At 39.1% G+C, this 18,560-nt stretch overlaps 2 protein-coding genes across 3 annotated transcripts; one reads left to right on the top strand and one right to left on the bottom strand.

Annotated features, from left to right (window-relative positions):
• Positions 1–1,653: 1,653 nt before the first annotated feature.
• On the top strand, positions 1,654–2,909 carry pou3f2b (POU class 3 homeobox 2b; the record flags this gene model as incomplete). Its single annotated transcript, XM_081389408.1, has 1 exon — positions 1,654–2,909. Exon 1 carries the CDS (start codon positions 1,773–1,775, stop codon positions 2,907–2,909), a length of 1,137 nt encoding a protein of 378 aa, XP_081245534.1. The 5' UTR covers positions 1,654–1,772.
• Positions 2,910–7,154: 4,245 nt separating this feature from the next.
• On the bottom strand, positions 7,155–17,006 carry fbxl4 (F-box and leucine-rich repeat protein 4). 2 transcript variants are annotated; one of them, XM_081388539.1, is made up of 9 exons: positions 16,879–17,006; positions 16,551–16,588; positions 14,880–15,496; positions 13,041–13,377; positions 12,200–12,444; positions 11,884–12,097; positions 10,187–10,258; positions 9,428–9,740; positions 7,155–8,473 (listed from the first exon to the last, which is right to left on the bottom strand). In XM_081388539.1, exons 3-9 carry the CDS (start codon positions 15,383–15,385, stop codon positions 8,310–8,312), a joined length of 1,851 nt encoding a protein of 616 aa, XP_081244665.1. In that variant the 5' UTR covers positions 15,386–15,496; positions 16,551–16,588; positions 16,879–17,006; the 3' UTR covers positions 7,155–8,309. The 2 variants fall into 2 exon arrangements, with proteins under 2 accessions (XP_081244665.1, XP_081244664.1); XM_081388538.1 differs by lacking the exon at positions 16,551–16,588.
• Positions 17,007–18,560: the final 1,554 nt, after the last annotated feature.

Below are 18,560 nucleotides of genomic sequence, written 5' to 3'. Positions count from 1 at the left end.
TTTGTTTCTTTTTGTCTTTTGTCCATTACCCATTCTGATTTACGTAGAGCCTTCCAGAGGAGGCGATACTGGTGACGTGTGAGGCGTTGTTTAATTTACTGCTCTCTATAGCAACCAGCAGCGCTGCTGAAAAAATGTCCCCCTCCTCGGACAATGTCGTGTGCTTTTCTTTACAGAGGCTCACAGAGGAGCCAGCTGGTCAGCTTTAGACACCTGCGGTCCCAAACGGCCCACTCTTTTCCCTCGGAAATATTCCTTTGACGTGTGAAGCTACACCATGCAAACCCAGAGAGAGAGAGAAAAAAAGATTAAAAAAAAAAGATTTATAGAGGCAGTTGTTGGCTAAAAGAGATTTGTAATTAGATATTGAAAATGGCCATTATATGTTTGGAGTAATTATATTTATATAATTATATATTTAATTAAATTAGACATAAAAAGTCAAATAAACCTACTGGTCACTTGTTACTCCGAATAAGCACATGTGCTTCTGCCTGTCAATTGTATCATGTTTAAACCAAATCGACATCTTTGTTTGATCTGGGATCACTTTGAGGTGAACGCAATCTATACATAAATACGTTTCATATTTCCCCCCCCCCCCCCCCTTGTTTTATTCTTATTTATTATTTATTTTTACCTAGTAGCCTGAGTGCAGCTGTGTTTCATTCACTTTGTGGAACGCGTCCTTACAAACACTTATATCAGTTATTTATGCCTTGCAGAGATGAAGTAAAAGTTATAGCTTACTGCTACAAACAACAAACATGAAAAAAACATAATATAATGTTTCTCCTTCTCATTATTATTTATACTTTAAAACTGTTGTAAAGTAGCAACATTTATATATAGGCCTATAGCATATATATTTATATATCTATATAAATATGTAATAGAAACGAATGTTAAATTAAATATGTTCCTCAAAATAAATACCAATTTTACAAAGCTACAAAACTTTCACTTTAATAATCTTCTCCAGACACAGCATTCATATTTCATTAAGATGTGAACAAACAAAACAGGTATTCGTTAAAGCCTTGTTTGTGGCAGTTTTTCAAAATCAAACACCTGATTGAGACAAACGACATTTTAAAAACTAGTTAACACCTTTTCCCTCATCTAAACCAGCAAATTGTTTTTTTTTTTTTCTTAGGACTCTGAACATTTGCTGTAAAGTTGACTCTGTCCAAATACCTCATATAAGTTAGGCCAGCAAACATCGCGCTAGAAAGATTAAATCGTTTCCCTTCTTTGACAAATGAATCCCCAGAACCTGTAATCAATAAATGTATAAAATGACATCATATAAAATAGTTTTTTTTTTATTTTTATTTTTTTGCATTGCATAAATTCTATTAAAAAAGACACATAGCCTACATACTCACACAATTGCAAATTCCATAACAGACAAGTTTGAAATGAATTTCTCTCCAAGTTATAAAAATCATAACCTTTGGTGTTCTTCGCTCCGGTCTTGGTGGCCCGTAGCTCGGTCCCTCACATTTCAGAGGTGCTGCAGGACACGGAGTTCTTTTGAAGGAAAGAGGCAGTGTTTGTTTAGACTCTCGAGCATCCAATGAACTGAAGGCTGCCTCCAAAAAAGCGCGTCCATCGTTCCTTCCCACCCAATGAGCGCCGTCGAGGGGCGGAGCTCAGGTGCGCGCCGCTGCGTCCACTTGGCAAAGAGCCTGGGAGACGCCTGTGGCAAAAGAGTAACTGTCAAATGCAAGGTTCCTTTAATAGGAGCGATCAGTCCGGCTCCGAGAGTCATGGCGACTACAGCATCCAATCATTACAATATCCTCACCTCCAGCTCATCTATTGTACACTCGGAGCCTGGGAGCATGCAGCAAGCTACGGCTTACAGGGACGCGCAAACCCTGTTGCAGAGTGACTACTCACTGCAGAGCAACAGTCACCCGCTCAGCCACGCGCACCAGTGGATAACAGCCTTGTCACACGGAGAAGGAGGACCGTGGTCGTCCAGTCCCCTCGGCGAGCAGGACATCAAGCCAGCGGTGCAGAGCCCCCGGGACGACATGCACAATTCCAGCAATTTACAGCATCAGTCGCGGCCACCCCACCTGGTACATCAGACGCACGGGAACCATCACGATTCAAGGGCATGGAGAACAACGACGGCAGCTCACATCCCCAGTATGGCCACTTCGAACGGACAGAGCCTTATTTACTCGCAGCCCGGCTTCAGCGTGAACGGTCTCATCCCGGGTAGCGGCCAGAGCATCCACCACCACAGCATGCGCGATGCGCACGAGGACCACCACAGCCCGCATCTCAGCGACCACGGCCATCCACCGTCCCAGCACCAGCACCAGCCGCACCAGAGTCACCACGACCACTCGGACGAGGACACGCCGACCTCGGACGACTTGGAGCAGTTTGCGAAACAGTTCAAGCAGAGGAGGATCAAGCTGGGCTTCACGCAGGCGGACGTCGGACTAGCTTTGGGAACGCTGTATGGAAATGTGTTTTCGCAGACCACGATATGCAGGTTTGAGGCCCTGCAACTCAGCTTCAAAAACATGTGCAAGCTCAAGCCTTTGTTGAACAAGTGGTTGGAGGAGGCAGACTCCACATCTGGCAGCCCCACGAGCTTGGACAAGATAGCTGCGCAGGGGAGGAAACGGAAAAAGAGGACTTCCATCGAGGTAAGCGTCAAAGGGGCTTTGGAGAGCCATTTCCTTAAGTGCCCAAAGCCAGCCGCGTCGGAAATTACTTCACTGGCGGACAGTCTGCAGTTGGAAAAAGAGGTAGTGAGGGTTTGGTTTTGTAACAGGAGACAGAAAGAGAAACGGATGACTCCTCCCGGCGGACCTCTACCGGGTACCGAGGACGTATACGGAGACACGCCGCCGCATCACGGGGTTCAGACGCCAGTTCAGTGAGAGAGAGAAAAAACACACAAAAACAATTCAAAAACAAGGACATATCTATCATATTGACTGCCTCAGTCTTCATTTATGATTATGTTCACATTGGAGCTATCCAAAGTGAAAGCAGCTGCGGTTTAGACCACTGAGGCGGGAGAGCAGATTATATCCGTCTTCAATGTTACTCAAAATTCGTACCGCTGCAACAGAGGGGACCGTGCGTTCCCCGCGCGAGCAAAGAGAACGGTTGTTCTGTGAATACCCAGCACTGTGAAAAGACGCAGTTTTAAGGTGTAACCCTAGTATTTATCAAACACTTTGAGACGAGCGAAATGTCCCTCAAACGCGAGCATGGGTGTCCCATAGACAGTTGTTTACATTCACATTCACTGCATTTTCTTTGGCGCGATTAGCCTGAAAAGTGACTAGTGCTGCAGCATTTGACAAATACACGCCATTTTTACTTTTGTTGTGGGCGACTGAGGGTGAACATCGATTCGATTGGGGGGGGGGGGGGGGCAACAGCAACATCAGTGTGACATTTATCCACCCACAGTAGTCAACAATTTTCTTGGGATCAAAGGCCTTTAAACATTATTATTAATATTATTATTATTATTTTAGATACAGCATGGTTCTGCTTACTCATAGAGTGAGGTGCAAGGTCACACTAAACAGATGTTGTAGTCTTGGCGCCAAGAAATTAGTCTCACACTTGATTCTGGTCTCCGTCTCCATCTTATCAATACGGATGGGTCTAAATTGGAAAAATAAAAAGATACAGCATCATACTTCTAGCATCAAGCTGCAGACTGGTCACCGAAGGACTAGTGATAGAAACCTGGCATTTCCCTCGATTTAGTCATATTACCATAAAATACAATTGTTTCACAGGACTCCACACAGTGCTGTAAATATTGTATAATTTTTAAAGTACATGTTACGTTATTCTCTCACTTGAGCACTTTTTCGTGTTATTTTGAATTTGGAAAAGATTTTAGAGGCGTTTGTTTATTTTATTTTGGTCTCATTTGTTTTAACTTTAGAGCTGGTATATTTTGCCTTTATATTTATAGTAATTTAGCCGAATTTTGCTTGCTATCTCTTGCGTGAGTCAGTTGCTTTTTAACCCACATCCAGCTGCTTTTTTATAAATTATGAGCTGACTTTACTATATGTATAGTAAACAATGTTCAGTCTTCAACAATGTTAGCACTATTTTCTACCCAACGAATTCAATACTATTATATATCTGAATCATTTGAATGTCTTTTTTAATTATTTTGAAATAGAGATTATTTACACAGTAGCCTATCGTGGAGAATGGGAAAATCAAGTGATGTGACCTGCAATATTTTCATTTAAAGTCAAACGACTCTTCATTGTTTCATATGAAAAAGCGGTTTTGTATGTTTTATATTTCCATAATTTATCAAACATCAATTTGAAACATAGCAGCACTATTATTATCATTATTATTAGGCTATTATTATTATTATTATTATTATTAAATATTCTCCACGTTTACCCAACATCTGACCTATAGCCTACATATAGTAAAATGATAATCCTACTTGGATTTAGGATTGAACTGTTTTTTGTTTGTTTGTTTGTTTGTTTTTTGTTTTTCTCTGCATTATAGTTCTTCGTTGTGTTAGTCCCGCGTTCGCTTTTATTGGGACACGATGCAGTGATGATTTACTGAAAATGTAAACACTGGAAGATTTGAAAAATGGAAAGATTTGTCCAAGGGGCTTGCTATACGTCACTATGTGTAAATACAATACAACAATCAGAAAATATTATTATTATTATTATCATTATTATTATTTTCTTATTGTATTATTTTGCTTATATTTGAATTCATATTTTTGTGTAAATCTATTCCACGGAAATTCCAGGGACATCTGTTATTATCGTTCTACTTTTTTTTTTTCAAAAGAAACATTTACATAGATTAATTGATCAAACTGTCATGTAATTCTACAAAAACTGTGGGAGCTATTTATTTGTCGTTTTATTTCCTCTGTCAGAAAGACACCATCAAACCTTGAACTGGATGAATTTGTGGGTAAAATAAAATGCGCAGAGGTTGTGATAGAAATTTGTTTTTGTAGTGGCTAAATTATGTTTTTATAAATCGCAGAATCAAAACTGACATTGTGTTGTCGGATGTAAAAATGATGCGGGGGATGTAAAAATGTATTTATTGACGTCTCGGTCATGTTTTTTTTTTAACGAAATTTTAAAATGTAAAACAGAAATAGCCTAACAAAACAGTCTTGCGTTTTCAAATGGGTTGAAATGTCAGCTCAATCTCAAGTGAAATTGAAAGCGTGAAATGTGTAAGCCACAACAAATGCAAACCGAGAAGTTTTGTTTATTTTCCTGAAAGGGGGGGAAATAGGCCGATATAGCTACATTCTGAGATATTGAGGACTGACACTGCTAAGGCCTGTATTCTTGTGTTTAATAAAACACGCAGATTTTTGTGGTAAAGGCAGTAGCTAGCCTATAAAAATGTTCCGACCATTGTTTAGAAAGACTGAACCCTTCAATTTGGTATATTTTATAACTAACCAACAGTTATGGATGAAGTAGCCTACTATTTTGAAAGTGTCACTAATTTTGTGGCATCAAAACGTGGACCTCAATGTATCATATGGCATTAGGCCTTGTTTTTCGTGTAGGCTATTTTGCGTATTTTTGCTATTCTTGTTGCAAAGAATGCAGTTACTTTTAGAATAATTTTGGCAATAATAGGGCATACGAATACGTTATTTTACGGATCCAATGTGAGACATTACGCCGTCTTTGAAATGACCAATGATAGTGAATTGGGCTGCTCTTATGAGTCTTCCGTGGTGCTTTGCCTGGAAGTGAACCGTGCAAATTTCAGTCTCTTTACAAAGTCAAGACATTGTTCCATAATATAGACAATTTACAGCTAGATTAGTTTTTTTAAAAAGTTTAAAAGTGATACATTTTTCTCCATATTTGAGAAAACATTTTAAGTCTAGAATTGAGTGTATTAAAATCGTGATTGTGTAAGAGCTTATCCTTATCCTCTAGTGCCACCTAGTGAGATCTAGGACACCTAAAGCAACATTGATTAAACGTAACAACAGCAGCACATGGCGATTGTAGCTCAACACTCCGGGGTTTTCTTCGATGCTCTCTGACTCCAGTAGGCAGCCATGTTCATTTGCACATTTACGTTACACACACACCCTGGCTCATAATGAATCATAGCTGTTCCTGTTCCCCCCCCACAAAAAAAACTTTGGTTGAAAAATACCACAAGATTTTGATAATTTTCAAAACTAGTTTTGCTGAGGTGTTAGGCAAACAAGACACGAACACTTTAAATTGTCCACCAGATTTGCGTTCACATAGGCCTATTCAAAAAATTGAAGGCCTATAAATGTTGCATTTTTAACAATACCTCTTTAAAACTTGATTAGACTTTGAAAAGTGCTCTAAAAATGTAAACAAAACCTATGATGGGTACATCTTTTATATTAGCAAATGAATTATTTTATGTTCATGTTCTAAAAATAATAAGGTTAAAACTGCAAAAGCATGCACGACATTTTCAAGGTTTCGTTTATTCGAAATTGTTTACTAAAACAGTGTCAGGATTCAAGCATGCGGTGAACAAATGAGGTGTTAATAAGATTCCTCAAACTGGTTTTTGTTACTAAATGATGAAACAGAGAACATTTCAAATGCATATTGATGCTAAAACCATTGTAACAGGAGTGCATTGCCGCTTCTAAATTACAGGGTCCAAAGGCAGAGGCTTACAGTGTTGTTATGCGTAGCGTTGTACTGTTGATCTATTTACAGGGGTGTAATGACAGTTTTCTGCGTGTACTGACTAGCAATAGTTGTATAGAAATCAAGAAATCGTTTCATCTAATTAACTGCATCCCTCCAGGTCCTCAGGGCACATTAGAGCTCCTCAGTCCATCATTAAAGCAGACATAAACAATTCATTACATCACTGTTAGTCCAATGAGACTGTCACTGCCAGATGCAATATTAATACGCCCTTAAATTCAGAGGGATTAAGACAAAAGACGTTTCTGACTTTCAGTTTGACCAAACTAGTGAATCTAACTGGTGGAAATAGTATAGACCAACCGCATGCCAAACATATTCTGTGAGAAGATTTAGCACTATTAATAAGATCAATTATTTTATAATCACAGAAAAGACGGAGCATGGTATTTTCAAATGGAAAAAAAGAACACAAAATATTAAGCCTCACTTTATTGAACCTAAGACCTCATGAGTGTCACTCTGAAATAATGCTAAAAGCCTGCTTCTTCCAAACAGCACAAATTTTAATACAATATCCTAAATGACAACATTAATTCACTGCAGCTACTGTATCATTTAACACAAATACAATCTATATAATGTTCAGTTGCTTCAAATTAACTTTAGAGTTTGTTTACAGGGTGCTAGTGAAGAACAGGTAAGTCAAATTGAAAGAACAATTAAAAAAAATATATATGGCACTTAAACTTTTACCAAAAGCACTAAACAATTTCTCCTTGTCCTTGTTTTGACTTGAATAATTGTACACCTCTAAAGAAAACACAGCACATTGCCATCTGTGTTTTTCAAAATTAAAGTGTAGTAAAAAAAAAAAAAAAAAAAAAAACCCTTTGGTTTAGGGTGTTTTTGGCAAATCGCAATTTAGCATAGCACAATACAGACGACCAGCAAATATACAAAGCACTTCTCTCTTTAAACCTAAGGCACAAGGATATGTCATCTAACGGTTAGCATGCGCCTGTGTAAAAGAAAACGTCAAGTTTTGCAATAGAGAAAAGCTTATGTTTTGGTATTTGCCCTATAGTGTGCATACAAGTGCATAACAGGATTGACTCAAAATATGGGCAAAGTGTCACACAAACTAGATATTGCCACAAAAAGATTTCTGTGCCCATGATTCAAGTCAATGTGGCCCTGAATTTATAATCAATCAATTAATAAATAATCATAGTACACCATGTTACTATTTCACAATATTCAACAGCGATTTGACAACATTTAACAATGCAAATAAAACATTGGTACTGATACACTTGAATAAGTATGTTTAAAACAAAACCCTTCGGCTGTAGTACAGCATTCTACAAACGTCTCTCTCTGAAGACAAAAATAAAACCCTGAGATTAAGATCAAAAACTGAGGTCTGCTGAAGTGTGTGAGATTCAATACATAGTGAGACCATTCAAGCTGAGAAAGTGTGAAACATCCATAACATCTTCCAAGCGGCAGTTCACAGCTCTGTGCAGTTCAAGGCAGAAAGTCCACAGCACCAGAATGCACCACCCTTCTCCCAAGGGTCTTAAAGTCCGTCCCATGAAGCTGCTTCTGCTCAGGAGGGCCCATCGAGTTTCACTGAGTGAAACTCTTCTTGATGGACACATTCGGGAAAAGGCCACTGAGCTCCTGGGCGAAGCGAGAGTCGATCTGCGAGCAGAAGGACACGTCCAACAGCTTTAGCCGAGGACAGCACTGCAGTAATTTCCGCAGGGAAGCAGGGCTCACCATCCGTGTGCCTGAGAAAACACAGAGAAAAGTTAAAGGGATAGTTCACCTGATTGCTGTGTCGTCATTTATTAGAAAGAAATCAGTTTATCAGTAAAGACATTTGCAATTTTTCAAAAGAGTTTTTATTTCAAACAAATGCTCTTTTTCTATTCAATGAATCCTGATTTTTTTTTTTTTTTTTTTACATTTTCACAATGAGATTCAGCAGCACAACTGTTATTAACACTGATAATAATAGGAAATGTTAGAATGATTTCTGAAAGATAATGTGACTGGAGTAATAGCTGCTTAAAATTCAGCTTTGCCATCACAGGAATAACGCTGCCTTCATGCGTTATCGGAAATTTCCTAATTCCCACTTCTGGAGTCGTGATTACAAGCGCGTCACGTTCAAGTGCTTTGTTGTCGGAAAGAATAGGGATCAAGGAGGACACCAGGTTTATTCTTGCCTGTTTCTTGGGGAAATCTTATTAAAGCCTAAATGTATTGAAGATATTTAATTTGGAAGGAAATTTAGTTAGCAACCTTATAAACATTAACTGCCCTATCTATATAGTCAGCTTGCTGACAATTCTGAAATTTCAATTAAGTACATGCTATTTTCACAGTGTATAAAACATTCAATATGTTTCAAATGGTTAAGCATATGCACTTCTCTAACAACAAGACAAGTGTCTTAAACAAATAGTTGAAATAAACTAATAAAGCATACCAGTCACAGCTGCGATCCTTCTCCTCTCTGCCACGTTAAAAGTTTATGGCCCGCCCAGCTCGGGAATCAAAATTATCAAGGCGATCATTTTGTAAATACGACTGGAGAGGACGTTCATGTACAATTTCCGACAAGGAAATTTCGATTGCACTTGAGGGCAGCATTTATTACATTTTAAAATACTTCATCTTACGACCCAAATTTTTTGTAAAAAAATATATTCTTCAAAACAGAAATACACTCATCTCACCAAGAATATCAAGGTGCTCCAGAGCGCTGCAGTTAGCGGCCAGCTCCTCCAGGTCGGAGTCACACACGGTGCGGTTGGCGGTGAGGAAGAGCTTGCGTAGGCGGGGCAAGCTGCGGGCCAAGTGCTTGAAGCAGCCGGTGCTGCTCTGAATCGTGGAGCACCAACCCAGGTCCAGCTCCTCCAGGAGCCTGCAGCCCGAAACCAGCTCTGCCAGTCCACGCTCGCTCAGGTTCCTGCAGCGCCACAGGTCGAGGGAGCGCAGAGAACGGCAGCGTGCGCTCAGCATGCTCGCCACCACATCGTAGTCCTCAATCTGTGATGAAATCACCATGTAGCCACAGTGAAGCACTCATTGATTAACTGAGCGTCTCTAAGCTATACTATGAGCTGCGTGTGAAGACGCGCAACCAGACAAGCCAATGTGCCTGTGGCTGAAGTGGAACAGAGGTTGAATACCGATTTGCATACTTCATAACAAATATGAAAAGCAGGGTCGGCCACTTCGTGACCGTGACATGGCTGTCAATGAAATAAATATGAAGTCAGCCAGTACTATACTATAGAACTGTACTCTGATGTACACCACTTTCATTGTAATTATTATTTGTGATACACTAAACCTAATATTGTATACTGTATAGTATGGCTAGTATGTCAGTTAAACATGGTTCTCATAATGCTATGACTATTTTTAAAAGCCTCTCACGTCATTCAGTCACGTACACCATCTGCATATTTGATCTGTCCAGTAAGACTCACCATGACACAGCTTCCCAGGTTAAGGTGCCTGAGCTCTGGGCAGAATGTGAGGATGCTCAACAAGGCTGATTGCTGCATGTGGAAATAAATAAAACAGAGAAAACAGTGATAATTAACACACAGCACTAATGGGAGAATAACATATCTTTATATTCAGATGGCAGTGGAGTAAAAAGGAGACAAAAGAATGCACATTTGATATCACAAATCAAAGATGACAACAAATTTAACTCCGCAATTCAATATTCTTCCAAATAGATGTGTCAAAATAATGATCTCACGGTCTGGCGCACATGGCTGACACTCTCATCTAATATATAGTGATAAGATGTTTCACAGAAAAAACAAACCTGAAGTGTCATGCGAGCATCACTAAGATAAAACAGCCATTGTTTTCATTATTGTTTTTGGTTTAAAAAAATTTAAACTCAAAATAGCTGAAGATTGACTGTATTGTGTCTACAGTTAGTAGACAAATGTTCTGTGTATATTTCCATCGATGATGTGTGTGTTTGCTACAGACACAGTGTGTGTTCCTGTGTATGTTTACATGCAGTCTCCATCACTACAAAAAAGCTACAGAAACATTATACCCGTTGGCAGAGGCACGCATAAACCTACAAATGCTGATTCACAGTTAACCACACGGAGGGACGGGATGACCCTAGCATGCTTGGGCCTGCACCAGCGCGTAGCACTGATCTAACGGTGATAATGCAGTATAATCATAAGGACAGGTAACTATAGCAGCTTAAAACAGGCTGGCATAATCATGTTTTCTTATTCAATTCCCAAGATAACTTGCCTTTTTAATGATGCAGTATAAACAATAAACAAAGGTGGTGCATGATAAAGCAGACAACTTTTGGGGGAACACAAAATTTCATGGGTCAGTAATTAACAATTTCAGCTTTGATGTTAAAAACCTTCATTATTACCACCCAAAACTATTGCTTTAATCATGAATACAGTCAAATACAGCAGACATCACAGAATCAAGATTTTGCCAACAAAAAAATGACAGAGTACACAATGAGGTACAAAAACAATGTTCTAATCTGTATGGAACTGAGGACGCTTTCTGTTTTCTGTGTATTTAAGTGAGCTGTACTGCAGCAAGAAAACAAACTGTTGTGATTGGCTGGTCCTCACAATGGCCTCTCCTACATATTATAACTCTCAAATCGACTTGGCTCACTTGTTTTTAGCAGGTAAAAATTGCAAACAAGATTGTTTTTGGATTGCTGATAGTGATTCTTGTCGGCAAGAAACAGAAGTTGCAATAGTCTTCCCTATTGTGACATATATCTGAGTGAAACAGCTTTGCAAAAATAAAATAAAACTTATGTCCATCGGGAATTTTATCATTGTCATTTGCTTTTGCTGTGATCTCATGTGAGTGACAGGTTGTCCCGCACTAATACACTCAAGATTAATCCATTTTGATTTCATGGTGATTTAAAAAATATATATATTTAAATGCTATGTTGAAAAAGGAATGGATGCAAAAGTGAACTGACTGAAAGTCTGGTGAGTGTTTTGAATTTTAAATATTGAATGTACATTTTTGAAAATTCTAATCAAATTACAAAATACATTAAATTCATAATTTCCTTTTGTTCAAGCTACAATTCAGTGTATACCAGATGTTTTCGCGAGAAAATCAGTCATTATAATTTTCTCAGTCTTGCTCTCACCTCAACTTTAGTGCGGTACAGCACCAGCCTGCGTAGATTAGCGAGTTTGGTGATGTGATTGAAAGCCTGAGGTTGCAGACGGTCACAGGAAGCCAAATTGAGCTCCTGGAGGCACGGACACGTCTGGGCGATCACCTCTAAACACGCTTCAGTCAGGAAATGACAGCACGACAGCTCCAAACACACCAGACTCACCCCACAGGCCTTCATAAAGCTTGAGAAAAAGAAGAAAAAACAACAGAGATGGAGTGACTATTACGCACATTTAGTAGATCAAACTATTTGAAATATCTGGATCAGAGACTCTCGCCGTTACCTGCAGAAGCCAGTGGCCGTCACGGCTCCGCGGTTGCCCGTCCAGGACATGTTTAGTCTCTGCAGGAGGGTGCAGCGGCTCTGCAGGTGGCACAGAGAAGCATCAGTGAGCCGGGCCCAGTACGGCTGCAGGCTGAGCTGGATGTACTGCAGCGGGTCACAGCAGTGCTTGTGAAAGAGCTTGCAGCTCTGAGCCAATCGGCACAGGTCCGGAACCGGCAGGTGACTCACGATCAGCTGGATTAACTGCGGTGACAAAAACAAACAGTGACCAGAACACAGCATGCTAAATATTCTTGTTGTGTCACTTGTAAAGACAGAGCTACTAAGATTACTCTCAAGACACTTATGGAGGCTCTGATTATGTTTTTGGTATGTGCACTGTTGGGAAGACTGAACAATAGTATGAGTGTGAAGCTGGATATCAGTTAGCAGATAATAGCCAGATTACGTTTCTGAAGCACATTCGTGTTTGCCTTGACGAGACTGTGAGGGTGACAGTGGTTTGGACAGGACATCTGAGCTGCGTGCAGTTAATGAGGGCTTACGAATTGGAAAGGTATTTTTAAATTACAATAAAAGGTCTCTAATTATCTGAAAATGACTGCAACCACACAAGTCGGGACTTGACCGAATCCCAACTATTTTTCTTCAATATCTGTCTGGTACGTAAAAGATTTCAACACTCTGTGGTCCAACTTGTGTTGTTATCCACAGTCCTTGAAAACCGTCTTTGTTAACTAGCCTACATGCTATTTACTAAACATGCTGATGGCACGAAACTGCATATTCCTAAACTTTCTAAATCTCACAGGCATCATGTGAAATTTTCCAATGCTAACCTCATAAGGGAGCCTATCGAAGAAGCCGTTTCCCAGGTTTTGCCTGTTTTCTCCACCCGACCTGCAGCAGAGGCCTCCTGCATCACTGATCTCTTCTTCGCTGTCACTCAGATCACTGATGTCGATAACAGGGATCTTATAGAGGGCCAGAATGGGTCTCTCTCGAACGCCTCGCAGTATCACCGCGTCCAGCTCTGTGTAATATTCCAACAGAGAGCAGTTCACCTCCAGACGCAGAAGGTTGGTGGCAAAACTGATCTGTCTGATGCTGGGGGAGAACTGGCGAGCTTGAGGGGTCACAGCTTTGTTGGGCTTTCCGGCCCACAGAACCTCCCACCTGCAAAACAACAACAACACAACCCATGCTTAAAACACAAACCGCATCCAGCTCTGTAAAACAATCTGTGATATTGTTGTTCAATAACGAAAGATGTGATAGATGCATGACTGAAATCTGACATTTAGTCACCATTTGGTAAAATGGTGAATGAGACCTTGAGACTTGACTTGACTTGACTTGAATAAAAGATGAATGATATATAAAAGATGATATATAAAAGATGAATTCTTAGGCTAAGGCAGGGTTCTGAGGCTTTTACCTAGAAGGTAATTATTTAGTAGACATTTTATCCACAGCATCTTACAGTATGTTACAGTTTTTCTCAGTCGCTTTGGTGCATTTCTCACATCACTATTTACATTTGCACAACAGTTAGTTCAACCTCCACAACATTTAGTCATTTGTGCACATCATAGTAGCAGTTTCTCATTCCTCCCAACAAATTGCAAATGCTTTTGGACATGCATCAATTGCTTTCATACAACTCTCTGCTGTTTTATAACATTATCATTTGCTTATGTCATGTCAGTCAAAATTAACTATACTTGTGAATGCTGAATAGTCATTCCATATAAAACTAATAGTCCTCATTTCATTGCTTGAGTCATTACATACAAAAATGTTGAACTAGTTGTCAAAATCTGTCATTTAAAAAAAAAAAAAAATCCTGAAAAAGTCTCCTAAATTGAACAATTTGCAATTGAGCAAGAGATGATATTCGCTGTGATGTAGATTAAATTATGTGACCAGACAGAGAGGAACGTCTGGATGTGCATGAATGATTACAGTCCTATGTATGTTGTATGTTCAGTTCCAATACAGTATATTGGCCTACTGCAATATTGTGTACAGTTGTGCACAGCTCTACCCAAAGGGAGTTTATGTTTGTTGTAAATAAGGGTGTATTTTTTTCTTTTGCACAATGCTGTGAACAAATTAGAATTGCAAAGAGCATATGCAGTAAAAATGTGAAACATACATATATTCAGTGTCTTGTACTCAGTTACCTCATAAATACAGTAATGTGTAACTTTACTGTATTTTTCAAATGGCTGTGCAAATAGTATTTAGTGCTGTATTGAGCATTTTCAGGTAGTGTCACCAAGATCTGACTTTTTTGCATTGGAAAACATTTACAGAGTAAACTGTCGTAATGAAAACATGACTAAGCCATTTGACTATCTTGTTCATAAACAATGGTGTCAGGACTTTTTATTTTGTTGACACTGACACTTTTATTGACATGAATACTTGCTTTTGAGGAATGGGCTATCCATTTTGAGCAAGTGACACGCTTTTGCAGGTCATCAACTAGGTTTTGCAGTTTGTACTAATTGTTTTGAGAACTGCATTAACTGTTGTGCAAATGTAAATAGTGTTATGAGAAATGCACCAAAGCGACTGAGAAAAACTGTAATGCTATTATGTTCACACCTTGTGGGATTAGAACCTACAACCTTTGGATTACAAGTCCAGAACTTTAGCTCACACCATTTTACCTGACGTCAGCCGGTGGGTTCTGGGAGAAAGGGTTAAGTGAGCACGCTAGGATCTTGACAATGGCCCCGGGGTGGTAGGTCTCCAGCACCTCCACAGCTGTGGGATAGACAGGCTCCTCGAAGGCCAGTTCCAGGAAGTCCTGGCCATGAAAATTGGGCGGCGTACGCCGGAACGGGAGAGCGGAGCTAACACACTGCGCCCACCAGCCTCCGTAAGTGCGGAACACGGCCGTCTGGGTGAAGTCTCCTGAGCTGGGGTAGACGTTAGGCACTCCCGCCAGGTTCCACATGGTATAGGACATGCTGTTCTCGCTACCGTAATGAGAGCTGAAGTCCAGGACCTCCTTGCCGTACTGCTCGACCTCCACGGTGACGGGCAGCGCTGAACGCTGACCCAGCTCCACCGCCCGCCGGCTACCCAACGCCTCGCTCCTCGTCCCGCTCCTGGAGCGCCGCCGCAGACAGATATAGTAAAACATGCTCAGAAGGGTTAGCATAGGAAACATGGAGCAGCAGGTCTGGGTTTGAGTCAGGAAGCACAGCCCTCGTCCCTTCCCTGCGCTGTAGCGTGATAGGCTTTACACAGCACAGGCTATAGGCCAAGATGCATGCATGACCTGTGGGTTAGAGAGACAAACACACACACACACACACACACATAAACAAATAACAAAAATCACACAAGATTGTGAGAACCTTGAAATGTCAAAGGATATTTGTAATTCCAAGGGCCTCATTCATGACGAACACATTAAATCAAATTGTGTATTATTTGTAAAAAAAAAAAATACATAAGAATGGATTTATGAACAATATACACAGAGATTATTTCTGCTCATGTTCTATGAATGAGGCTTAAGTATCTTCTATGCTAAAGGAATGCTAAAAGAAATGTTCTGGGATATATAGAAGTTTCCAAAAATGATTTTATACCTAATTTTTTTTTTTTAATTAATTAAAAATGTTTTAACTAAAACTAAAATAAAAATAAAAAATTAACCTAAATAGTAATATAAAAAAAAAATAATAATAATCAAAAACATAACCTTACAAACAATTGAACTAAAATTCAAATGAAAACTGAAAATATAAAAAGCTAACTCATATTAATAATAAAAACTATAATAGCATATAAATAACTATATACTATAATGACATTTGTACATCTGTTTGTAAGTGTATTTCTGTAAATGTTGTTTGGCTTTTTTTTATAAAACGAATTAGTAAAAATTATTTTCTGATAGTTATGAATGTGGCTCAGAATATTAATTTAATCAGAGGACAGTCAAAAAGCATGTCATAATGTATAAAATATATCTCAAACTGTATTGCATAACTTCCTGAAGGGGAAAAGAGGAAAGTTCCTGTCAAAGTTCTTTCTGATGAGAGATTCACTTCTGACAGCCATCACAATGTGACATGCACAATATATTCTGGTGGTTTAAGCTAAAACAGCAAACTATCATCATGCTGTTTAATGCCAAAACAGTGAAAATAGTCTGTAGCAAAATATTCAAACGATATACACCATGTATTCAAATGTTCAAAACCAGACAATAGGACAAACCACTAAATATAGCAATTTAAAGGGATAGTTCACCTAAAAACCTGTAATTATTTTTCACACACACACACACACACACACACACAAAAAATCATCACTTAAATCACCTTCATGTTGTTTTAAACCTGTAGCCTATGACTTTCTTCTGTTGAACACAAAAGGAGAGGATGACAAATGTTTAATTTTGGGGGCGAACCGTGAACTATTCCTTTAATGTTAGCCTGAAAGCTTTTACTGATTGCTACTAGCTCTGTCGTTACTTTACATTCTATCCATATGTAGCTTTCTATATGATCGAACTGTTTAAAATGTAATCCTAAAAGAGGAACTGTTAGCGAGCTGAGCTATTAGTTCAGTAGGTTATGAAGCGGCTAAACAACAACCCAGGCTGTCATGCCACACCGCACTGACAGACTTAAAACAATGGCAACTTACAGACGACGCAATGGTGTGTTGGAGTGTTGCGCTGAGTGTGTTCTGCGTTCTCGATCCATCTCTCACTTCTGCTGTCATTGCTCTCACATTCTTCACTGTTCACGCGGAATATAAACATCCGCTTCACCTCCGCCCAATGCATTGTGGGAAGTGGAGTTCTACCACACATCATTATTGAATTACCGAAATCCTTATTTGAATAACTACTCTACTTTATATTTTGAAGAACCACAGTTATGACTTAGAAATATGACTTGATAGATTAGGCTTGAGGCACGGTTTTAACGTGTAAAGACAAATATGCTTTCTTAAATAGACTATACAAATAGAAAATATTACACTGGAATTGCAACAAAACATGTTTGTCAGATTTTTTTTAAACAAATGTGTGGTATACCTTTTTATAGCTATTTTATAGTAATGTATATTTCAATCTCAGAAAGAGACATATTATAAACACATATGGTGCAAATAAAACCAGGAAAGGGAAATAATTAACGGCATTCTCTGAGAAAGAATTAGGCAGTAAATGGAAAAACATCAGGTTAAAACTGTATATGCAGTATATTGGGGTTGTCAGGCTATTTATTATTAATCTTTGTTAAATGCTTTTTTTATTTCTGTTTATTATTGAAAGTTATTGTAATTTGGTAATAAATGGTCTCATTCAGTTCTCTCATTAGTATACTATGGTGTGAAACAAAATCATTTAATGTGGCATTTGAATAATGATGACTGTAAAAAGTTATGGGAACCCTAATGAGTTGAGCTGGAATTGCCATCAATCTAAAGAATGTTGGTTTGATTAGTCTGGCTTGTCATAATTAACTTAAAATATTACTAAAAACAGTGATGACGTTGTGTGTTATCAAATAAACACACACACACACAAGTTGTGTTTTCATGTTTTATGGGGACTTTCCATAAAGATGATGATTTTTATACAAACTGTATATTCAGTTGTTTTCCTCATGGGACCAAAAAAAGGACGCATTTCATTTTGTCCCCATAGGGTTTCTAAAAAATTGATGTGACTTTAACTTCAAACTTTACTTTACAACAGAGAAGTACTGGAGTTATGTGTGTCTTTTATATTGTCTAAAATCATTTTTGGCCAATCACTCTGTTGCTCACTCCTTCTCTCATGTAACAAGCCATTGAGAAGAAAGACATTGTTTTGATGTTCTGAATAATACATCTGTCTGTTAGAATTGACTGAGAATGTGGTGATTGTGACATTTATTTCATCGTAAATGGCCACATTCCCTCGTGACCTGTCCTGCTGGCCTCTCTGGTGGATAGAAGGCGCCGCGCAGGCTTGGCTCCAAAGAATACGTGCCGCTGGCTGTCCATCATGCAAGCGGTGGGCTCACAGAGGGAAACAGATGCATACGACCACGTCTTGGCTGGCATTTGCATCGATGAATGACTTGTCCAGTCAGTTTGTCTCATGGGTGAATTGAAGCCCCATTGTCACCACAAAGAGCACTGAGTCTCTGGAAGCGTCACAGGCAACCACAGGCCAAACTCTCATTTGGACTGGAGCTGTATGGCAGATAAAAAAAGACAACTGATTTTGAATAACAGGTTTCTCTCCGATTGCCGCTTTATTTTACTCTGAAAAAGACGCTTTTTGTGCATTATGAATGTCTGATTTTCATAATTGCCTTATCAATTTTTGA

The sequence above is a fragment of the Scardinius erythrophthalmus genome (assembly GCF_964197995.2).
Source record: "Scardinius erythrophthalmus genome assembly, chromosome: 16".
NCBI lineage: Eukaryota > Metazoa > Chordata > Actinopteri > Cypriniformes > Leuciscidae > Scardinius > Scardinius erythrophthalmus.
This window is presented reverse-complemented; position numbering and strand designations above follow the sequence as displayed.